Source organism: Nyctereutes procyonoides, unplaced genomic scaffold (genome assembly GCF_905146905.1).
Source record: "Nyctereutes procyonoides isolate TBG_1078 unplaced genomic scaffold, NYPRO_anot_genome, whole genome shotgun sequence".
In the NCBI taxonomy this organism is placed as follows: Eukaryota; Metazoa; Chordata; class Mammalia; order Carnivora; family Canidae; genus Nyctereutes; species Nyctereutes procyonoides.
Genome location: NW_026575126.1, coordinates 62,019,273 through 62,038,592, shown reverse-complemented (window position 1 = coordinate 62,038,592; position 19,320 = coordinate 62,019,273). Strand labels below are relative to the sequence as shown.

Below are 19,320 nucleotides of genomic sequence, written 5' to 3'. Positions count from 1 at the left end.
TTCATGGCACACACAGACAAGCAGTGTGATATACAGAGAAAACCTGCATTTCATCGAAGTCTGCAGGACTTGGGGCTGGTGAGACAGGCCGCTGAGTGTCTGGCTGTTAACACAACTGTTACATTCTTACTCGTGAGCATCTACAACCTTGGTGATCATATGAGCTGCCTTAGGGAAAGCCTTGAGTATCCCAGCATGGAGAGTTGATGGGTCATTCTGGAATGGTCACAATAAACAGCTGGCTCAGGAAGTCAAGTGATGTCTTAGTAAAATGTCCAATGCCAACTCTTCCGAAACCAAAATTATTATCTAATCCTTAGCAGATATTTTCCAGAATCCAAGTGATGCCTACAATTAACTGCTTTTAAAAAAGATTTGTTTATTTAGAGAGAGAAAGAGTACAGACGTGGGAGAGTGAGGAGGGGCAGAGGGAGAGGGAGAGAGAAAATCCAAAGCAGACTCCATGCTGAGGGCAGAGCCTAACACGGGGCTCAATCCCACGACCCTGCGATCACAACCTGAGCCAAAACCAAGAGTTGGATGCTGAACCGACTGAGCCACCCAGGCACCCCTACAATCAACTGCTTTATCCACAGAAGCTAGTTGGATATCTGGCAGCACCTTTGCAGTTAAGTCATGCTGGGAAAGTGCCCAGGAAAACTATTAGCTTAGAGCTGGATGATGTAAATTGTTTACTGTTTTTTATCTTAAAACTAATAATAGGGATCCCTGGGTGGTGCAGCGGTTTGGCGCCTGCCTTTGGCTCAGGGCGCGATCCTGGAGACCCGGGATCGAATCCCATATCGGGCTCCCGGTGCATGGAGCCTGCTTCTCCCTCTGCCTGTGTCTCTGCCTCTCTCTCTCTCTCTATCATAAATAAATTAATTTAAAAAAATAAATAAATTAATTAAAACTAATAATAGTATGTTAATAGCCAACACTGATTGAGGCTGCCTGTTATGGGCCTGGCACTCTGTGGGGCTCTGTACACACGACCTCACTGAACATTTGGAACAACCCAATGGCAAATGAGAGCACTGATGTGGACACTGAGGGCTCACCGCTAGTAAGTGGCAGATCTAACACTTGAAAATCCAGATCCAGGTGACCCCACAGCCTGTGGCTTCAGCCAGTGTGCAAACTGTCCACATAACTAAAGGTTTTAGGAAGCATGTGACAGTTTTTTAAAAGTTAAAGAAAGGTACAGACTACTTTAATACCATCACCTAAGAGGTAACTTTTGTAAACATTTAAAGGTCTATTCTGTTACCTTTCTATGTACAGATTATATATTTTTATCAAAGTGGATGCTATACATGGTGTTTCATGACTGGCCTTCTGTACTGAGCCTCACCTGTGGATTCCTGCCAGGCTACAGACAGAAATCCAGACCTCAGTGCAAGAGGAAGACAAAGCACAGGCAATTTCCTTCCCTCTCTCCTGCACCTCACTGAGATGACTGGCAGGGACTAGCGGAGACTCTGACATTTTGGAGAAGGGGGCAAGCAGGTGGATGTTGGTGAAGGAAGCTGCATCCCAGAAGAGGTGCTGGGGGCTGGGGCTGGGGCTGGGCAGAGGTGGGGCTTGCATCTCCTGTGGTTTCAGAGTTTCAGACCAGGTCTGGAGGTGGAGCTGAGACCAAGGGTACTGCCTGAAGTTCCGGGCCAGAATGACTGCTCCTTCTATATGCCTGCCACAGAGCAACTGCTCAAAAAAACCATGAATCTCTTCTCCCAAAGTGCTTGGGAAGTTTTTTGAATGGCTCTGGTCTTTTCAAGTAATTCCTTCCTCATCTGGCATCTGGTAAGGAGTCTAATGGCTTCTCCCTTCCTGTACCTCATACAAAAAGCCCAGCATCTGATGAACCCTTGGATATGAAGCTCCTGTCAATTTTTATATTTAGGAGGGAGATCTGTCAAGGAAACTGAGCAACCTGGAATAAGCAGGAACATTCTGACCACACCAAGAGATAGTAAAAATTCAGAGCAAATGGAACTCATGCATTTCTCATGGGAATGTCAGGGGCCACAACTACTTTGGAAAACACACCAACAGTTTAGTATAAAGTTAAATGTATACTTCCCATGCAGTCTAGCTACTCCACTCTAAGTTATTTGCCCAAGCAACAGGAAAACATGCCCACACAAAGACTTGTATTGTACACTTGCATGTCTTTAGAATCATCATCCAAAACTGAACCAGAAAAATGCAAACATTACTCAACTGATGAACAGTTTAATTATTGTATTATATGCACACAGTGCAATGCTACTTGGCAGTAAGATAATCAATGAAGTGCTGCTAGATGCAAGAACGTGGATCTCAACATGCTGACCATGAAGGTCTAGAAAACACAACTCCAATCTGCAAATCAGATCAGTGGTTGCCCAAAGCCTGGCTGTGGGTTGGGGTGTGACTCGGAAGGGGCCCAAGACAACTGTATTTTGAATGCGGTGATTAATTACAAAACTGCACAAAAATTCATCAAAATACATGCTTAAAATGGGACCATTTCATTTTATGTAAATCAAATATCAATAAAGTTCACTTAAAGGAAAAGAGATTTCTAAAAATAGAAGAGATAAAAAGGTCGATAGAAAGCTTAGAAAATAAAGCCAAATATTTAGCTCAGGATGTAGAAAAAATGACCCAAAAAGAAAAGGAGGAAGAATATAATAAATGAGAAATGATAGTAGTGGAGATCAATTCAACATCAAGCACAGAAGTTCTAGGACCAGAGAACAGAGGAAATTAAGAGAATGGACCCCTCTTGCACTGAGTAGAGCGAATGACGGAAAGATCCCATTTACACTTGTTCTTGTGAAATTTCAGAATATTAGGGAAAAGAAGGAAGCATCCAGAAGTAAAACTCATGACTCCTACAAAGGATTATCAAACTGTAACAGCAAGAAACCGGCATCACAATTCTGGGGGCAAATTCTAGAAGTCTACATCTGGCTGTGAGGGCAAATCAAAGGCATTTTTGGTAATGCAAAGACATTACCTTTCTGAGGTCATGATTGTAACACTTCAGAGAACAAAGGACACCAAGAACGGGGAAAGCATGGGACCAGGTGAGTCCAGGGCCAGTCTGGAGGCCTGTGGGGTGATGTCCACAGTGACAGCTGGGCAGCAGGCCTGAACAACAAAGAGGCTGGAGGGCTCTGGAACATACAGCTCCAGGTGAAGAGGTGGGCATCTGGGGCAAGATTTAGAATGAGAGGCTGTGTCAATGTGAGGATATGGTGAAGGTACACAGTCTTTGATCAATGGGGAAAAATAAAGGCACCTAGAAACTCAATAAATAAAATGAAAAACTGTAAACACAAGTTGTGGTCCAAATACGAAGCAAACCAAACTGTGGCATTATCTTGGGCAATTCATGTAGTATCATCATTTTAAGGCCACTGAGCATAGCGAGAAGGAAATGCCAGAAAAATGCATCCAGCCATAAGCAGAAAAACTGCTGATGGATTTTTCTAGCTTTGGGACTCAATATAGGAATGAAGCATGAAAAAAAGTATTTTCAATCTGTTGTCAAGAAACTTTGATTATGTACAAGTAAAGTCTACGTGATCTGACTTGGGTAGTAGGTGGAAGCAGGGGAGGTAGAGGAAAGACAGGATCCCTATCTTCTGTGTCAGGACAGATGCTGTCCCACGGCGCTGGACAATCTACAGAGGTTTAAGGGCAAAACCTATATAACACTATACAGGTAACTGAGAAAAACCCAGTAAGATAATAAAATTGTACTAAATGGAGATGGGAGGAGATGTGAATGAGTGAGAATATCTTCTCTAACCTCACCCGTTGTGGCCCCAACATCTGATGCTTGCTATCTATGCAGGCTTGCCTCCTGTCCGTCTGGCCTCCTTGCCATTCCCCAATTTGCCAAGTTTGTTCCTACTTGGGACATCTGTACCTGCCAAGCCAGTAGAGACACACTGGGCAGTGGTGTGCTCATAAAAGCGCATCTGCCTGTGTTTCTCATCAGTTTGTCCCTTTCTGGAACACAAGGGCAGCCCAATGTTGAATATCCTTTGCTCACTTGGTCCAGAAGAGGGATGAATTTACCCTAGTCTACCTGTATTTCACTGCCCCTCCGCCCAAAAGCACAGAGTTCCCAAATGTTCTTTGCCCAGTTTCTCCTAAGGTTAATGTCTTATATATCTATGGTACCAGTATCAAATCCAGGTAATTCATTCTGGTACAGGGCTGACTTGGTCTGCTCAGGCTGCTACAACAAAACAACACAGGCTGGGTGCTTAAAAAACAATTTATGTTTCACAGTTCTGGAGCCTGAAGTCCAAAACCAAGGCATTTGCAGGTCTGGTGCCTGGCAAAAGCCCCTTGTTGGTTCATAGACAGCTGTCTTCTCTCAGCTCTTTTACAAGGGGACTGAGCCCATTCATGAGGGCTCCATTTTCATGACCTAAGCACTTCCTGAAGGTCTCATCTCCAAATACCATCACACTGGGGATTAGAAGTTTTGGGAAAACACAAATATTGTTAACTAAACTACAGACTTTATTCAGATTACTTGTTTTTCCACTACCGCACTTTTCCTAGTCCAAGCCAATCTGGAACCCCACGTTGCATTTAGTTGTCATTCTTATCGACACCTCCAACCTGGGACAGCTCCTCAGGATTCATCTTTCAGGAGCTTGGCCCTCTTGAAGAGTACTCAGGTATGTTGCACCATGTCCTCACTGGGATTTCTCTGAAGTTTTCCCATTATTTGATTGAGGTTATGCATTTTTGGCAAGAAAACCACAGGAGTGCTGTTGTCTTTCTCGATGCATTATCACATCAGGGATATACACTGTCGTTTTGTCTTATACTTTGATTCCCTGGTTGAGGTGTGTTGGTCAAGTTTCTCCACTACGAAGTTACTATTTGTCCCTGTTAATAAATATCTTGGGGGAGAGATTTGAAGCAATACAATAATCTGTCTCAAAACTTTTGCCCTCTAATCTCTGCATCAAATAGATCTTGCTCCCAACAATTACGCTGGTGTTTGCCTAAAGCGGTTTTTACATTTCTCTCATTCCTACTACAGTTATTAACTGTGGTATTTCTGTAGGAGGGAGGTGTCATCTGCCTCTCACTTGTTTACTCTTTATCACTATGGACTCTTGGGTATTTATGTTACTCTCTGAGTTACAATTCCATATTATTTACTTCGCTGCTCATATTCTTCCAGCTTTAGTCCCTAGGAGCTCCTTCAGGTTGGCGGAGTCCCTGTACAACCCAACTTCATTTTGTGAGCACCTCCTTCCTTTTTAGCGACACAGGAGCCAAGCTCATTGCGTTTTCCCTGTCCAGGCCCTGGAATCGGCCACTTGTTTAAGAGGCCCATTTAGTAAGTGCTGGTTGATTTGGAGCAGCAGGAGGGTGTGGTGAAAGAGGAAGGAAGGGCACTCCCAACCTCCTCCTCCCACCCCTAGTCCCAGAGAAGTGTGCTTCCCACCCGGAAGGATGTGGCTAACAGCAGGTGGGTGGCTCTTTGTGGACCATACCCCTCAGGTCTGCAGGGAACCTGGGTGCTCCCCAGGGATAGCGTCTGGAGCTCGTGGCTGCAAACAGAGGTGCAGGGCGGGACCTAAGAGCACGCCCCCCCCGCCCCGCCCAGGAGCAGGGTGAGGCCTAGGAGCACCGCCCCCCTCCTGAGCAGAGCGGGGCTTCGGAGCATCCCCGGGAGGTGCAAGGCGGGTCCTAGGAGCACCACCCCCGCCCCCGGAGGGGCAGGGCGGGGCTTCGGAGCATCCTCGGGGAAGCTGGGCGGGGACTCAGAGCATCCCCGAGAGGTGCAGGGCGGGACCTAGGAGCCCCCTCCCCGTCCCCGGAGAGGCAGGACGAGGCTTCGGAGCACCCCCGGGAGGAGCAGGGCGCGGCCTAGGAGCACGCCCCCCGCCCCCGGAGAGGCAGGACGGGGCTTCGGAGCATCCCCGGGAGGAGCAGGGCGCGGCCTAGGAGCACGCCCCCCGCCCCCGGAGAGGCAGGACGAGGCTTCGGAGCACCCCCGGGAGGAGCAGGGCGCGGCCTAGGAGCACGCCCCCCGCCCCCGGAGAGGCAGGACCGGGCTTCGGAGCATCCCCGGGAGGAGCAGGGCGCGGCCTAGGAGCACGCCCCCCGCTCCCGGAGAGGCAGGACCGGGCTTCGGAGCATCCCCGGGAGGAGCAGGGCGCGGCCTAGGAGCACGCCCCCCGCCCCCGGAGAGGCAGGACCGGGCTTCGGAGCATCCCCGGGAGGAGCAGGGCGCGGCCTAGGAGCACGCCCCCCGCCCCCGGAGAGGCAGGACCGGGCTTCGGAGCATCCCCGGGAGGAGCAGGGCGCGGCCTAGGAGCACGCCCCCCGCTCCCGGAGAGGCAGGACCGGGCTTCGGAGCATCCCCGGGAGGAGCAGGGCGCGGCCTAGGAGCACCCCCGGGAGGAGCAGGGCGGGGACTCGGAGCACCCCCGCTCCCCGGAGGAGCGCAGGCTCACCGCCCGCTGCAGGGGCTGCAGTCCGTCGGCCGAGGCCCCTCTCCGTCCCGGGGCTCCTCCTGGGGCGGGAGGGCAGGGGAGTGAGTGCGGGGAGGAGGGCTCGGACCCTAGTGGCCCCGGCACTTGCTCTCAGTGAGGCCGACGCCCGGGCCACGGACACGCTGACCTCGCCCCGGTCGTTCCGTCCGCGGGGAGGACGGCGGGGCAGGAGGCGGCGGCAGCAGCGCAGGCTGCACTTCTGGAGGAAGAGGGCCCGCTGACTGCCCTCCCGCGCTGCCCTCCACGCCGCGGCTGCGCCCCCGCCGCGCTGCGACAGCGAGAGCACCAAGGCCGGGCAGCCGCCAGCCCGACCGGGCGGCGGGGCGGGGCCGCGACGAGCGCGTGGCCACGTGACCCGGACGCGGCCAATCCGAGGCGCCGGCGCGGCCTCGGGCCAGGCACGCGCAGAAGCGCCCGCGCCTTTGCCTTCCGCGGGCAGCAGCGTCCGCCATTGGCTGCGTCCTGGTCACGTGGCCACGCTCTCGCCGCGAGGGCGCCTGGGAGGCGGCTGGCGTGGGCCTCGGACGCCGCGGGTGGGCCTCGGCGGGAGCTGGGATGCTCAGCGGAGGTTGTGGGCGGCGTCGGGCAGCGACAGGTGCAGGCGGGGGCTCCCCGGGACAGCCGGCTTGGGTCACGTGTTTTCCGCCACAGCAGGGGCACCTGTCGGGCGGTTAGGAGGCTGCTGGGCGCTGAGGGCACGGGTGCTGGGGTGCGGGTGCTGGGGGCGTTGGGGAGTGGGTGCTGGGGGTGCGGGTGCTGGGGGCGCGGGTGCTGGGGCGTTGGGGGCGCGGGTGCTGGGGGCGCGGGTGCTGGGGCGTTGGGTGGGTGCTGGGGTTGCGGGTGCTGGGGCGTAGGGTGGGTGCTAGGGGCGCAGGTGCTGGGCGTTGGGTGGGTGCTGGGGGCGCGGGTGCTGGGGCGTTGGGGGGTGGGTGCTGGGGCGTTGGGGGGTGAGAGCTAGGGGCTCAGGTGCTGGGGGCTCAGGTGCTGGGGGCTGAGGGCGCGGGTGCTGGGGCGTTGGGGGGTGGGTGCTAGGGGCTCAGATGCTGGGGGCGTTGGGTGGGGGCTGAGGGCGCGGGTGCTGGGGCGTTGGGGGGTGGGTGCTGGGGCGTTGGGGGGTGAGAGCTAGGGTCTCAGGTGCTGGGGGCTCAGGTGCTGGGGGCTGAGGGCGCGGGTGCTGGGGCGTTGGGGGGTGGGTGCTAGGGGCTCAGATGCTGGGGGCGTTGGGTGGGGGCTGAGGGCGCGGGTGCTGGGGCGTTGGGGGCTGAGTGCTAGGGGCTCAGATGCTGGGGGCGTTGGGTGGGGGCTGAGGGCGCGGGTGCTGGGGCGTTGGGGGGGTGGGTGCTGGGGGCGCGGCCGGGCGCTGGGGCACTTGGGGGTGCAGGCGCCGCGGGTCCGGCGCGGTGGGTGCTCAGGACTGGGGTGGGCACTGGGGGTGCACGCGGTGCCCCCGGCTGCACACAGCCGCAGGTGTTTGGGCGTGGCCTGGCTGCTAGGGGCCGGCTGGGGCACCGGCGCCTGGGCTCTGAACTGAGGCATCCTGCGCTGCAAGTTTGTGGGAAGAGAGGTTTTATCCTAGAGGTGGCGTATACTCCCAAGTTAGCAATGCTTCCTCGTGTTTTTGCCACTAAATGTCGTTAAGGGTCTCAAGTTGTACATGAAATGTTCATAGTAGTTTCTGAAACGTTGATTTTACTTCATGAGTGAGGGGAAGAAGTACAGGCTCAAGCACTTTGATGGGAGGGAGGAGTTGCTAAAGCTGTCATCTCACAAGGCCCCTTCCCAGGGATAAAGTTCTTCCGGGGAGGATCATTTCTAGCAGGTGGTTCCCCTGTGAGTAGGATTGATGTGTGTGCTTACATTGAAACCAGAATACCTCCTGCAGGGTCGTAGACCTCAAAACAACTGATCAGGAGGATTAAAATCTTAATTGAAATGCCTGTGGTTAGGAGACTGACAAGGACCCAGTGTTCCCCAGAGAAATGTAAAGAAACTCCGAGTCCTGGAGGATAAAAGTGCAGCAGTCAGGCCAGGAGCAGAGCACTGGTACTTCTACAAGGAGCCTTCTGTCCACAGTGAGATTTGTGCACCAACAATGGCATTGCCACGTTTCTTCAAATTTCACTTTCCAAGACCAGAAAACCCTGCACAGATGCCCAAGGGCAGAGTAGCGTGTGCTGTGTCCCAGCCAGCTCCTGAAACCATCATCTGTTCATAGGAAGAGTCATGGGAGAGAGGCTCAGGCCCCTGGGGACAAGGCCAAGGACATGGCCTGAGTCACGTAGGGGCTTAGTGGAGGCCTGTGCAACAGCATCGCCTATGGCCTCTGAAAATGATTTAAAATCCTCAATGATTGGGATCCCTGGGTGGCGCAGCGGTTTAGCGCCTGCCTTTGGCCCAGGGCGCGATCCTGGAGACCCGGGATCGAATCCCACGTCGGGCTCCCGGTGCTTGGAGCCTGCTTCTCCCTCTGCCTGTGTCTCTGCCTCTCTCTCTCACTGTGTGCCTATCATAAATAAATTAAAAAAAAAATCCTCAATGATTCAAAGTGGGGAAAACAAGCTATCCATACTGCCCCAGGTAACATACAGTGATTCTTTCATGTCTTACATCACATGAGCACTGATGGGACATCTGGATGACACTGGCTATTTAGAAAGTCCTGGAAAATGGGGAAAAGTCAGGAAGAATGATTTATCTTTAGAGAAAACTTAATTTTCCCAGTTGGTTGTAAAGCAACTGGCAGGGGGAAGGTGAGTCTGTGAGGAGATACCCTGCCTCCCGCTCTGGCTTGGAAGAGAGGCAGCGCTTGAGAGCCTCTGCCTTCCAAGCTCATCCTATGATGAAGTTTCAACATTTTCAGTCACAAAAAAGTTGACATAAAATTCACAAGTAGAGGGGGGTAGAACAGCCCTGGAAATACCCATGGTTGATTCAGTGATTGGGAAACTACTGTGGCTCTGCTTTGCCTGTTCTGGCACCAAGAAATCCTGTGCTGTGCACTTTCACTGAACACTTGGCTTCCTTAATGCAGCCGACGGCTGGAAGAGCCACCCCGTGGCAGTGCCCGTTGGGGTCTGCCCCTCTCTCCACAGCGCGGTGTTCTCCATTCATAGTTGTTGATGGACATTTGGGTTATTTCCAGTTTGGGGCTGGAATGCGTCTGCTATGAACACTTGCATAGAAGTATCCACATTCTCATTTCTCAACTAAACAACTTAATAAACATCCTGAATATCCTTTCCTGGAATGGGGTCCTGTGCTCTGTAGAGCAAACAGGTGTGCTGAGCTAGGAGCTAGTAACATCACCAGTGTCCATGGGTTTGCAATTAGGAGTCTCAGCTGAGCCGTGTTCTTAACTAGGTACCAGACGGTGAAGAGTGAATTCCTACTCCAGTCCCCGTCATGCAAGTCCCCTCCCCAGAGGCCACCAGCTTGCAGTTTATTCTGCACCCTTCCAGAAGTAGTTTATACGCATGAGAGCAAATTAGCAGCTCCTACCTCCTTTTACGTGTGGTTTGTTCTATACCTTGTGCTCCTTGTTTACAATGACTGATGTATTTTAAAGACCATCACATACTGGCACCTATGGAGCTGTCCCTGGTTGTTAAAAGGTACCTACATGTTTTATTTTCAACCAACTCACCATAGAGAGAGTTCATGTTTTCATTTAGATCACAGAAAGATTTTCAAAGGCAGTAAAACTTGCTTTTGAACTATGGCGTCAGTAGCATGGGGTGCATGAGTGGCTCAGCCAGTTGAGCATCTGACTCTTGATTTCAGCTCAAGTCATGATCTCAGGGTCATGAGATTGAGCCCTGCGTCCAGCTCTGCTCAACAAGGAGTCTGCTTGAGATTCTCTCCTGCCTCTGCCTCTACCCCTTTCCCTGCTTGTGTGTGTGAATTGTGGGCTCTGTCTCTAAAAATCTTTTAGAAAATGGGCAAGAGATTTTAAGGTATTTCACCAATGAAGATATACAGATGGCAAATATGCATATGAAAAAATACTCAACATCACTGGACATTAAGGAAATGGAAACTAAAATCATATTAAGATACCACCACGTGTGTTAGGATAGCTACAATTAAAAAGGCTGATGTGTCAAATGTTGGCAAAAATGAGAGAAACCAGGACTGTCATATGGTGCTGGCAGGAGTATAAAATGGTACCACCCCTTTGCAAATAGTTTGACAGTTTCTTAGAAATTTAAGTACAATCCGCTGTGATTGCATTGCACTCCAAATGTTCCCCCAAGAGAAATGAAAGCATGTGCCCATGCAGACTGATAACACCAGTATTATAAGAAGCTCTCTGATAGCCAGGAGCTAGGAGCACACAGGCATCAAGGTTGTGATTGGCCATGGAGTGGAATACCACCCAGCAACAAAATGGAATGTGCTGCCACCCGTGGGTGCCATGGTGTGGATACATCTGAAAATAATGATGCTGTACAAAAGAAGGAAAATGGGATACCTGGGTGGCTCAGTGGTTTGGCACCTGCTTTTGGCCTGGGGTGTGATCCTGGAGTCCCAGGGTTGAGTCCCACATCGGGCTCCTTGCATGGAGCCTGCTTCTCCCTCTGCTTGTGTCTCTGCCTCTCTCTCTGATGAATATATTTTTAAAAATATATTTTTTTTTTAAAAAAAAGGAAGACAAAAAGTCAAACCAAAAACGTGCTGTAGAAGTACAAAATGTGCAGGGTATACCGTATGTTGATTCCAAGCAGATCCAAGTTGCCTGGAGGGGGATGGGGGTGGGCTGGGGGAGTGTAGGAGAGAACCTTTGGGGTGCTGGAGAGGGTGGTAGGGAGGTTCATGGTCTTGCCTGGTGGTTTCATGGCACGTGTGTGTCAGAACTGGTCAAATTGCCCACTTTATTTTTAAGATTTTATGTATTCATGAGACACACACTCAGGCAGAGACACAGGCAGAGGGAGAAGCAGGCTCCCTGCAGGGAGCCCGGGGTCACGCTCTGAGCCGAAGGCAGATGCTCAACCACTGAACTATCCAGGTGTCCCTGCCCACTTTAAACATGTGCAGTAAATTCTAGGGTGAGCATCCTTCAATAAAGCAGTTAACAGCAATCAATCCATCAACCAGGACTACAGACTTATCAAATATGCCCCAGTAATTCCACTCTGGGGTACCTACCTAAGCACAGTAGAAACATGCCCACACATGTCACAGAACCCAGAGCCATCTTCAACCTAAATGCCATCAACAGGTGAACAGAAAACAAAGAGTTGGGACCTCAAAGCCTAAAATATTTATTACCTGGCCCTTTACAGAGATTGCTGACCCTTGAAATAGAGCATGAATGAATAACCTCAAAAACTGTCCTAAGAGGAAAAAAGCCAGACACCTAGGACCACAGACATGATTCCACATGTGAACAGGCTGGAGACAGAAGCGGCTCAGCGGTTGCTGGTAGTGGGAAGGCGGGCAGGGGTGGGGTACAAGCGTGGGCAGGGGGGTGGGGGTGAGCCATCTGGGTGGCACAAGTGTTCTAAAATAGTTGTGATGGGTGCAGAGCTCAAAAATGGGCTAAAACTCATCTAACTGGGCACTTAGCATGGGTGGACTGTCAGTATGTAAATTACATTTCAGGAATGCTGTAAACTTTCAGGGACTGTTTTACATGTTCCTGTTAACCACGTGTATATGAAGGTTAGGGTTCTGTAAATGCTGATTTGAGTAAAGAGTACAAGAATTAAAAATTTTTTAAAGATTTTATTTGAGATAGCATGGGTGGGTGGGCAGAGGAAGAGGGAGAAGCAGGCTCTCCACTGAGCAGGGAGCCCATTCTGGGACTTGATCCCAGGACACTGGATCATGACCTGAGCCTCCCAGGTACCCTGAGAATGTCAAAAATTAAGTGAGGAGGGGCCTGTTGGTTGTCAGGTGTTCAGAGGACTAACCTTTGTCAGCTGAGTTTCTGTGTCTTTCCTGAACACACCTACCTGCTGAGATCATGCCAGGTGGCACCAATTCACAGTAGTGCTGCCGCTCAGTACGTTCCCCCCCTCCCCCCAAAGACGTCCAGAAACTGGAATCCTGTGCTTGTCTTTCTTTGGTGGCCAGTGTGGCAGCTGGCATGGACACCCACCGATGCCAGCATCCAACCATGCCTGCTTGGTGTGTATGACCTTCCGCCGAGGACTCTGCACTTCTGTTTGGTTCCTGTGACCCTTTTGGCTGATCAAAGATGGAAGATGGAGTTCCTGCTGGACATGAAAATGTGTGGTGCTCAGGGCAGGGTCCCCGCATTTAAGGGGATCAGTGCCCTGGAGGGCTGACCACTGGGCCCCTGCCATGGGCTCTGACTTGGCAGATCTGGGCCGAGGCCCGGTAATTTGCATTTCTAGAAGTTTCTAGGTGATGCTGAGGAAGGGAAGAGCACAGGGTAGAATGGGCAATCAGGGAACTGTTAGATGACATCCCTGAGGGCGTCCTAAATCCTGGTCACTGTAGTCTAGGGAGCAAATTCAGATCCCGCCTCTCATCCAGGCCTGCCGTCCCCCAACTGAACAGCCAGGCTCTCCCTCCAAAGCCCTCCTGATGGGGTTTGGAGCGCCTGCCACCTGGCGTCCAGAAAGGACACTACAAGTGGTGCAGGAGCCCAGAATTCTTGAGGCTGGAGTCACCGTGAGATTAAGGAAAAAATGAGCAATTTCTAAAAATGTCAATTAACTACCAAAACACATTAAGACAGGCGTACAAAATAATTATAATAAATATTTTTAATTAAATTTTCAAACACTTAAGCATAAATGCTAATATTTGTTAGAAAACACACAGTATTTTCCCCCTTGTGTTAATATAAATATTTGGCTTATGGAAATAATACCCATTTAAAAATTCTTTTTAGGCACTTGAGTGTAGAAAGTGCTAGAGAATAAAAACCAATTTTACTTTACTTCTACTTACGAGAGCAACCAAAACTGTATTTGATTAAATATTCTACTTTCAACATTGTTTGCATCACTGAGCTAAGAAAAAAATATTGTGACTGTATCCATGTAACATTTTGAGTTCCAGAATATTTTAAACAGGAAAAAATTTAACTGATAAAGACTTCAAGTTCCTTTTAGTCTGTTCACTGTGATACTGTTTCAGTAGACACAACTTAAGGAATGAATGAATTTCTTTCTAATAACTTGCTTAAAAAATCATCTTGGTGGGGTGGGCATTTGCGCAAACAGAAATACTAACTCTGGAACACAGCAGGTGCACAAAGCTTTAAAACAAAAGGGCTGATTTGGCTGCCAGTGTGAGCAGGTGCCATTTAGTTTTAATTTCAAATAGCCTATAGATTTTTGGGAGATCTGTCAATGAACTATATAAATAAGACAAAAGTACAGAAGCCACTCAGTGATTATTATTTCAGAAACTGCTGGGCTTGAGATCTGTCTTAGGAGAATCCCAGCATGTTTCTTACAGAGTATATTCTTGCTTGTGAATGTCTCCAGCTGTCAACAGAGAGGTGCCAGAGCTGTGAGGTGCGTGAGGATGGGCACTGGGTGCCTGCTCCATGCTCTTATTGGGTGAGTGGCAGGGCCTGCAGGTGCTGCAGAAGCTGTTGGCAGTGGGCAGGAGAGCGGTGCTTGTGGACGACAGCCTCTGTCTCTCTCACCAGGAGCTCAGGAAACAGAACGCTTCCTGCTTTGAGGACCTCTGTAAAACAGCAACACACCCTTAAAATGCCAGAAATAGATATTAAACCAACTACTGCTTATGTGAATAAGCTTCATGTTCAAGTTAAAACAGCTACGAACAGAACAGATTGCAAACCAAGTGATCCAGGAATGAGAGGCCACGTGTGACTTAATGAGAAAGGGTCGGTTCTCCAGGAAGACAGAAAGATCCTTAATATGCATAACAGAGCGCCAAACAATGCACAGCAAACCTGATGGGGTGACAAGGAGAAGCAGAGAATCCACCCTGTAGCTGAGACTTCCACATGTGCTCTCGGAATGGAAAGACCTGCAGGCAGGTCAGCAAGGACGTGGCTGACCTCCACAGCAGATGTAGGCGCCTCCGTCTAACAGCAAGCAGGGAGTATGCACCTTTTAAGCTTCCCTGGTGCACTCACCAGATGGGCTATGTTCTGGGCCATGAAAAACACCATAAGAAATTTAAAAACCAGAAGTCCTGTGATGTCTGCTCTCAGACAACAATGGAGTTAAACCAGAAATCAACAAGAGATAAACTGGAAAATCCCTGAATATTTGGAGATTAAACAGCACATTTCTAAATAATGCAATGATCAAAGAGGAAGTCTCAAAATAAATTAAGGTGCACTTAGAACTAAATGAAAAGGAAGACAACCAAAATATTTGGGATGCAGTGACAACAGTGCTTGGAGGGGAATTTATAGCATTGAATGCATATGTGAGAGAAAAAGAAAGATCTGGAAATCGACACTTTAAATTTTCTATGTTAGGAAACTAGAAAAAGACAAATCCAAAGTGAGCAGAAGAAAAAAATTAGAAGTAGAGCAGAAATCAGTGAAATTAAAACAGGAAATCAATGGAGAAAATCAACAAAACCAAAAGCTGGTCCTCTGAATAAATCCTGGCCCACAGATATGAGGACCCAGAGGAGGTGGGCTGACCCCACAAGAACAGATGACCTTTATAGACCTACACCAAAGAAACGGAATCAATAATTAATAACCCCACAAAAGAGAAAGCACCAGCCCCAGATGGGTTCAGTGGTGAATTCTACCAAACTTTCAAGAAGAAATTACACCAATTCTCTACATTCTTTCCTAGAAGATGGAAGCTTCCTAACTCTACGAGGCCAACATGACCTCAATACAAAACCAGATAAAGACATTATATAAGAAAACTGTAGACCATTATCTCTCATGAATACATATGCAAAAATCCTCAAAAAAAAATAGTAGCAAGTATGATCGATCCAACAATGTATAAAAAGAATTATGTGTGAAAACAAAGTGGGGTTTATCCCAGGTACACAAGGCTGGTCCCATATTTCAAAATCAATTAATGTAATCCATTGCCATAAATAGGCTGAAAAAGAAAATCACATGATCAGGGTGCCTGGGTGGCTCAGTAAAGTGTCTGCCTGTCTCAGGTCATGGAATCAAGTCCTGTGATCAAGTCCCGTGTTGGGCTACCTGCTAAGGGGATGTCTGCTTCTCCCTCTGCCCCTCCCCTCACCGTGCTCATGCTCTCTCTTATTCATTCTCTCCTTCTCTGTCAAATAAATAAAATCTTTAAAAAAGAAGAAAGAAAATCACATGATCTTATCAATAGATGCAGAAAAGTATTTTGACAAAATCTAGTGCCCATTTATGGTAAAGACTGTCAGCCAACTAGGAATAGAGAACTTCCTCGATACAACAGAGTATCTATAAACACACTTGTGGCTAAAGTCATACTGAGTGGTGAGGCACTCAAAGCTTTCCACTTAGCTGCCAAATGAGACAAAGATGTCCCTCTCACCACTCCCTCTCAACATTGTACTGGAGGTCCTGGTGAGTGCAATAAGTAGCATACAAATAAACAGAGGTAATATATAAATAAAAGAAAATAAAATGTATTAAGTGTAGAGAGCCCATGTTTATGGACAGGAAGAGTCAATATCGTCATGATGTCTGTCCTCCCCAACTTGAGCTGTAGATTTAAGGCAATTGCAATCTGAGTCCCAGCAAGTTATTTTGCAGATATCCACCACCTCAATCTCAAATCTGTATGTAGAGGCCAAAGTCCCAGAGGAGCCAATGCAGCATGGAAGGAGAACAAAACAGCTGGAGAACTGACGTTAAGACCTCCCATAAACCATAGTACTCAACAGCGTAGTCTTGTTGAGAGAACAAACAGATCGATGGAGCAGAACGGAGAGCCCAGACATAGAACCATGGTCATCTGACCTTTGGTAACAGAGCAGAGGTGAGGCAGTGGGGCAAAAGAAGTCTTGTCAGTAAGTGGTGCTCGAATAGGTAGATGTCCGTACATAGGAAAACAAAAAAGGAAGAAAGAACCTAGACACACAATTTACATACTTCACAAAAATTAACTCCCAAGGGGATCACAGACCTAAATATAAAACTGCAAGAACCACAGGACTCTTGGAAGAGAACACAGGAGAGAACCCAGGGACCTTAGGTGTGGCAGTATCTTTTAGACACAATACCAAAGGTACTATCCACAAAATAAATAACTGATAAGCTGGATGTCATTAAAATTACACATTTCCATTCTGCAAGAAGCCAACATCAAGAGACTGAGAAGACAAGGCATACATCAGGAGAAAATATTAACGAAAGACACGTCTGATCAAGGACTGTTATCCAAAATACACGAAGAGCTCCAAAAACTCAATATGAAAACAATGTAAGTAAAAAATGTGAAGACCTTAATGACACCTCACCAAGGAAGAGATACGGAGGCCAAACAGGCATCTGAGAAGAAGCTCCACGTCATGTGTCCTCAGGGAAATGTGGGTCAAAACAACAAGACGACACCACCACACATCTGTTAGAACAGCCAAAATCCACAATACTATCACCAGATGCAGCAAGGATGTGGAGTAGCAGGTTGCTGGTGGCCATGCAGAATGGTGAGGCCACTTAGGAAGACAGTTTGGCAGTTTCTTACAAAACTAAATATTCTCTTAACATACAATCCGGCAATTGTGCAACTTGGTATTCTTTTTTTTTTTTTTTTTTTTAAGATTTGATTTATTTATTCATGAGAGAGAGGGAGAGAGGCAGAGACACAGGCAGAGGGAGAAGCAGGCCCCATGCAGGGAGCCTGATGTGGGACTCGATCCCGGGTCTCCAGGATCACGCCCTGGGCTGAAGGCGGCGCTAAACCGCTGAGCCACCCGGGCTGCCCAGCTACTTGGTATTCAAAAGAGCTGAAAACTTATGTCTACACAAAACCTGCACACATATACATAAAGCAGCATTTTCCATAGTTGCCAAAAATTATATGCAACCAAGCTGTCCTTCTTTAGTTGGATGGGTAATCTGTGGTCCATCTAGACAACAGATTACTATCCAGTGCTAAGAACACATGAGCTATCATGCTGTGAAAAGACATGGAAGCACCTTTCATGTGTATTAGTAAGTAAAATAACCCAATCTGAACAGCCTTTAGCCTTTGTTCTGTAGGATTTGAACCTGGTAACATCCTATAAAAGGCCAGACTGTGCTGCGGGTAAAAGACCAGGGGCTATCAGGGTGGGGTGTGCGTGCAAGACCATCAGGCACACAGGGCAGCGAAACTACTCTGTACAGTTCTGTAATGGTGGATCTGTGTCATCCATTCGTCCAAACCCATGGGATGCACGTGACCCAGCGTGACCCTCATGTGAACAGTGGACTCTGGGTGGTGCTGACGTGTTTGAGTGGGTCCTCAATAGTGACAGATGCACCACCTGGGGTGGTGGGATGCTGTGTGTGGGGGTAACAGGTATGTGGAAAATTTCTGTACCTTCCCCTTATTTTGACCCGAAGACCACTCTAAAAAAATAGTTTTAACTGAGGAGTTATTACAGCATTTTAAATTCATCTGATGATGCTAGATTAGTACACAACAGTCACAGTGTAGACAAAAATAACTTCAAATAATTTTCTTGGAGTTGTTGGCAGATCAGGAAAGTCTCTCAAAATCTCTGAGGGTGATGTTTGTGTGACATTTTGGCCTTAGAAACAGGTTTTGCAATAGCAGATAAACTGGCTTACAAAAATGATCAATTCTCTTCTTACATTTACTGATGCTGATTCAGTCAACAAACACCAGCTGTAAGCCTTCTATGTGCCAGATGCTGTGGACATATTAGGCGACAATCAGAACAAAGAAGGAAAGCAGTGTTGTTACAGGTGATAATCATGGTAACTGGGCTGGTGACTGCTGAACTCTGGGTGGGAAGGGAGCTGGACAGAGGCAAGCAGACTCAGGGGGTCATCGGAGTCCCCTTGATGGTCCTGCTTAATGCTCAAGGAGGGCGGCATGGCCATTGGTGGGAATGGGGACACAGCAGGGGGAGCAGGGTTGGCAAATGGGGGCGCTGTCCTGGGCTTGGCCTACATGCTGTGGCTGCCATGCCAGCAGACCCTCGTGCCCTCTGAGCACCTCCGCACTAGAGTTTGGGGCAGATGTTTTGGGGCAGATGTTAAGTCTGGGAGCCACTAGCACATGGGTGGTGTCTGAGGCCATGGAGAGGTCACCAATACAGTGGGTGCAGAGGGAAACAGTGGCCAGAGGGACAGAGGAAACCCGGAAGCCAGGGCATCCTGGAGGCCACAGCAAGGAGGTGGTAACCAGCAGCCCTGTGGAGTGCATGCAGGTGAAGAGAGGCCCAAGCAGCAGGCTGCTATTGGCAGCAAGGCTCATGGGCACCATGATGGGAGTGGCTCTGGGAGTTAGAGGGCACGTGGGACTGGCTGCGGGAGAGGATGTGTAGGAGTTTTACCTTGTCAGTGGGACGAAGCAAGGTCATCAGGCAGGAGGCCCAGGAAGCATGAGGGGCTGAGGGGAGCCCCCGAGGGGAAAGCCAGTCATCTGTGTGAGAGAGGGGCCTGTCTACGCAGGACTGCAAACACAGCTGACTGGCTATGGGGCTGATGTTCCAGGGGTTGGAGTTGCTGTGAGCACCCCCGAGGTCGGTGGGGCAGGCCCAGAGGCTGCAAGCAGAGGAGCAGTGGAGTGAGTCTGCCCTGACGCCTGCGCCGTCACGAGTCATGCCACGTCTGGAAGGCGGAGGAGGCGCGGTGCACACACTGCCCCTCGGGTATTGGACAGTTAGCCTCTGGTGGGAACCAGGC

At 49.3% G+C, this 19,320-nt stretch overlaps 1 protein-coding gene across 1 annotated transcript in view; it reads right to left on the bottom strand.

Annotated features, from left to right (window-relative positions):
- Positions 1-13,246: 13,246 nt before the first annotated feature.
- The window catches only part of DNAAF5 (dynein axonemal assembly factor 5), a 47,155-nt gene continuing 41,081 nt past the window's right edge, over positions 13,247-19,320 (bottom strand). Inside the window, exon 13 of the mRNA XM_055340248.1 lies at positions 13,247-14,195. Coding sequence (XP_055196223.1) covers positions 14,059-14,195 — 137 coding nt within the window. The 3' untranslated portion in view covers positions 13,247-14,058. The remainder of the gene's footprint in view (positions 14,196-19,320) is intronic.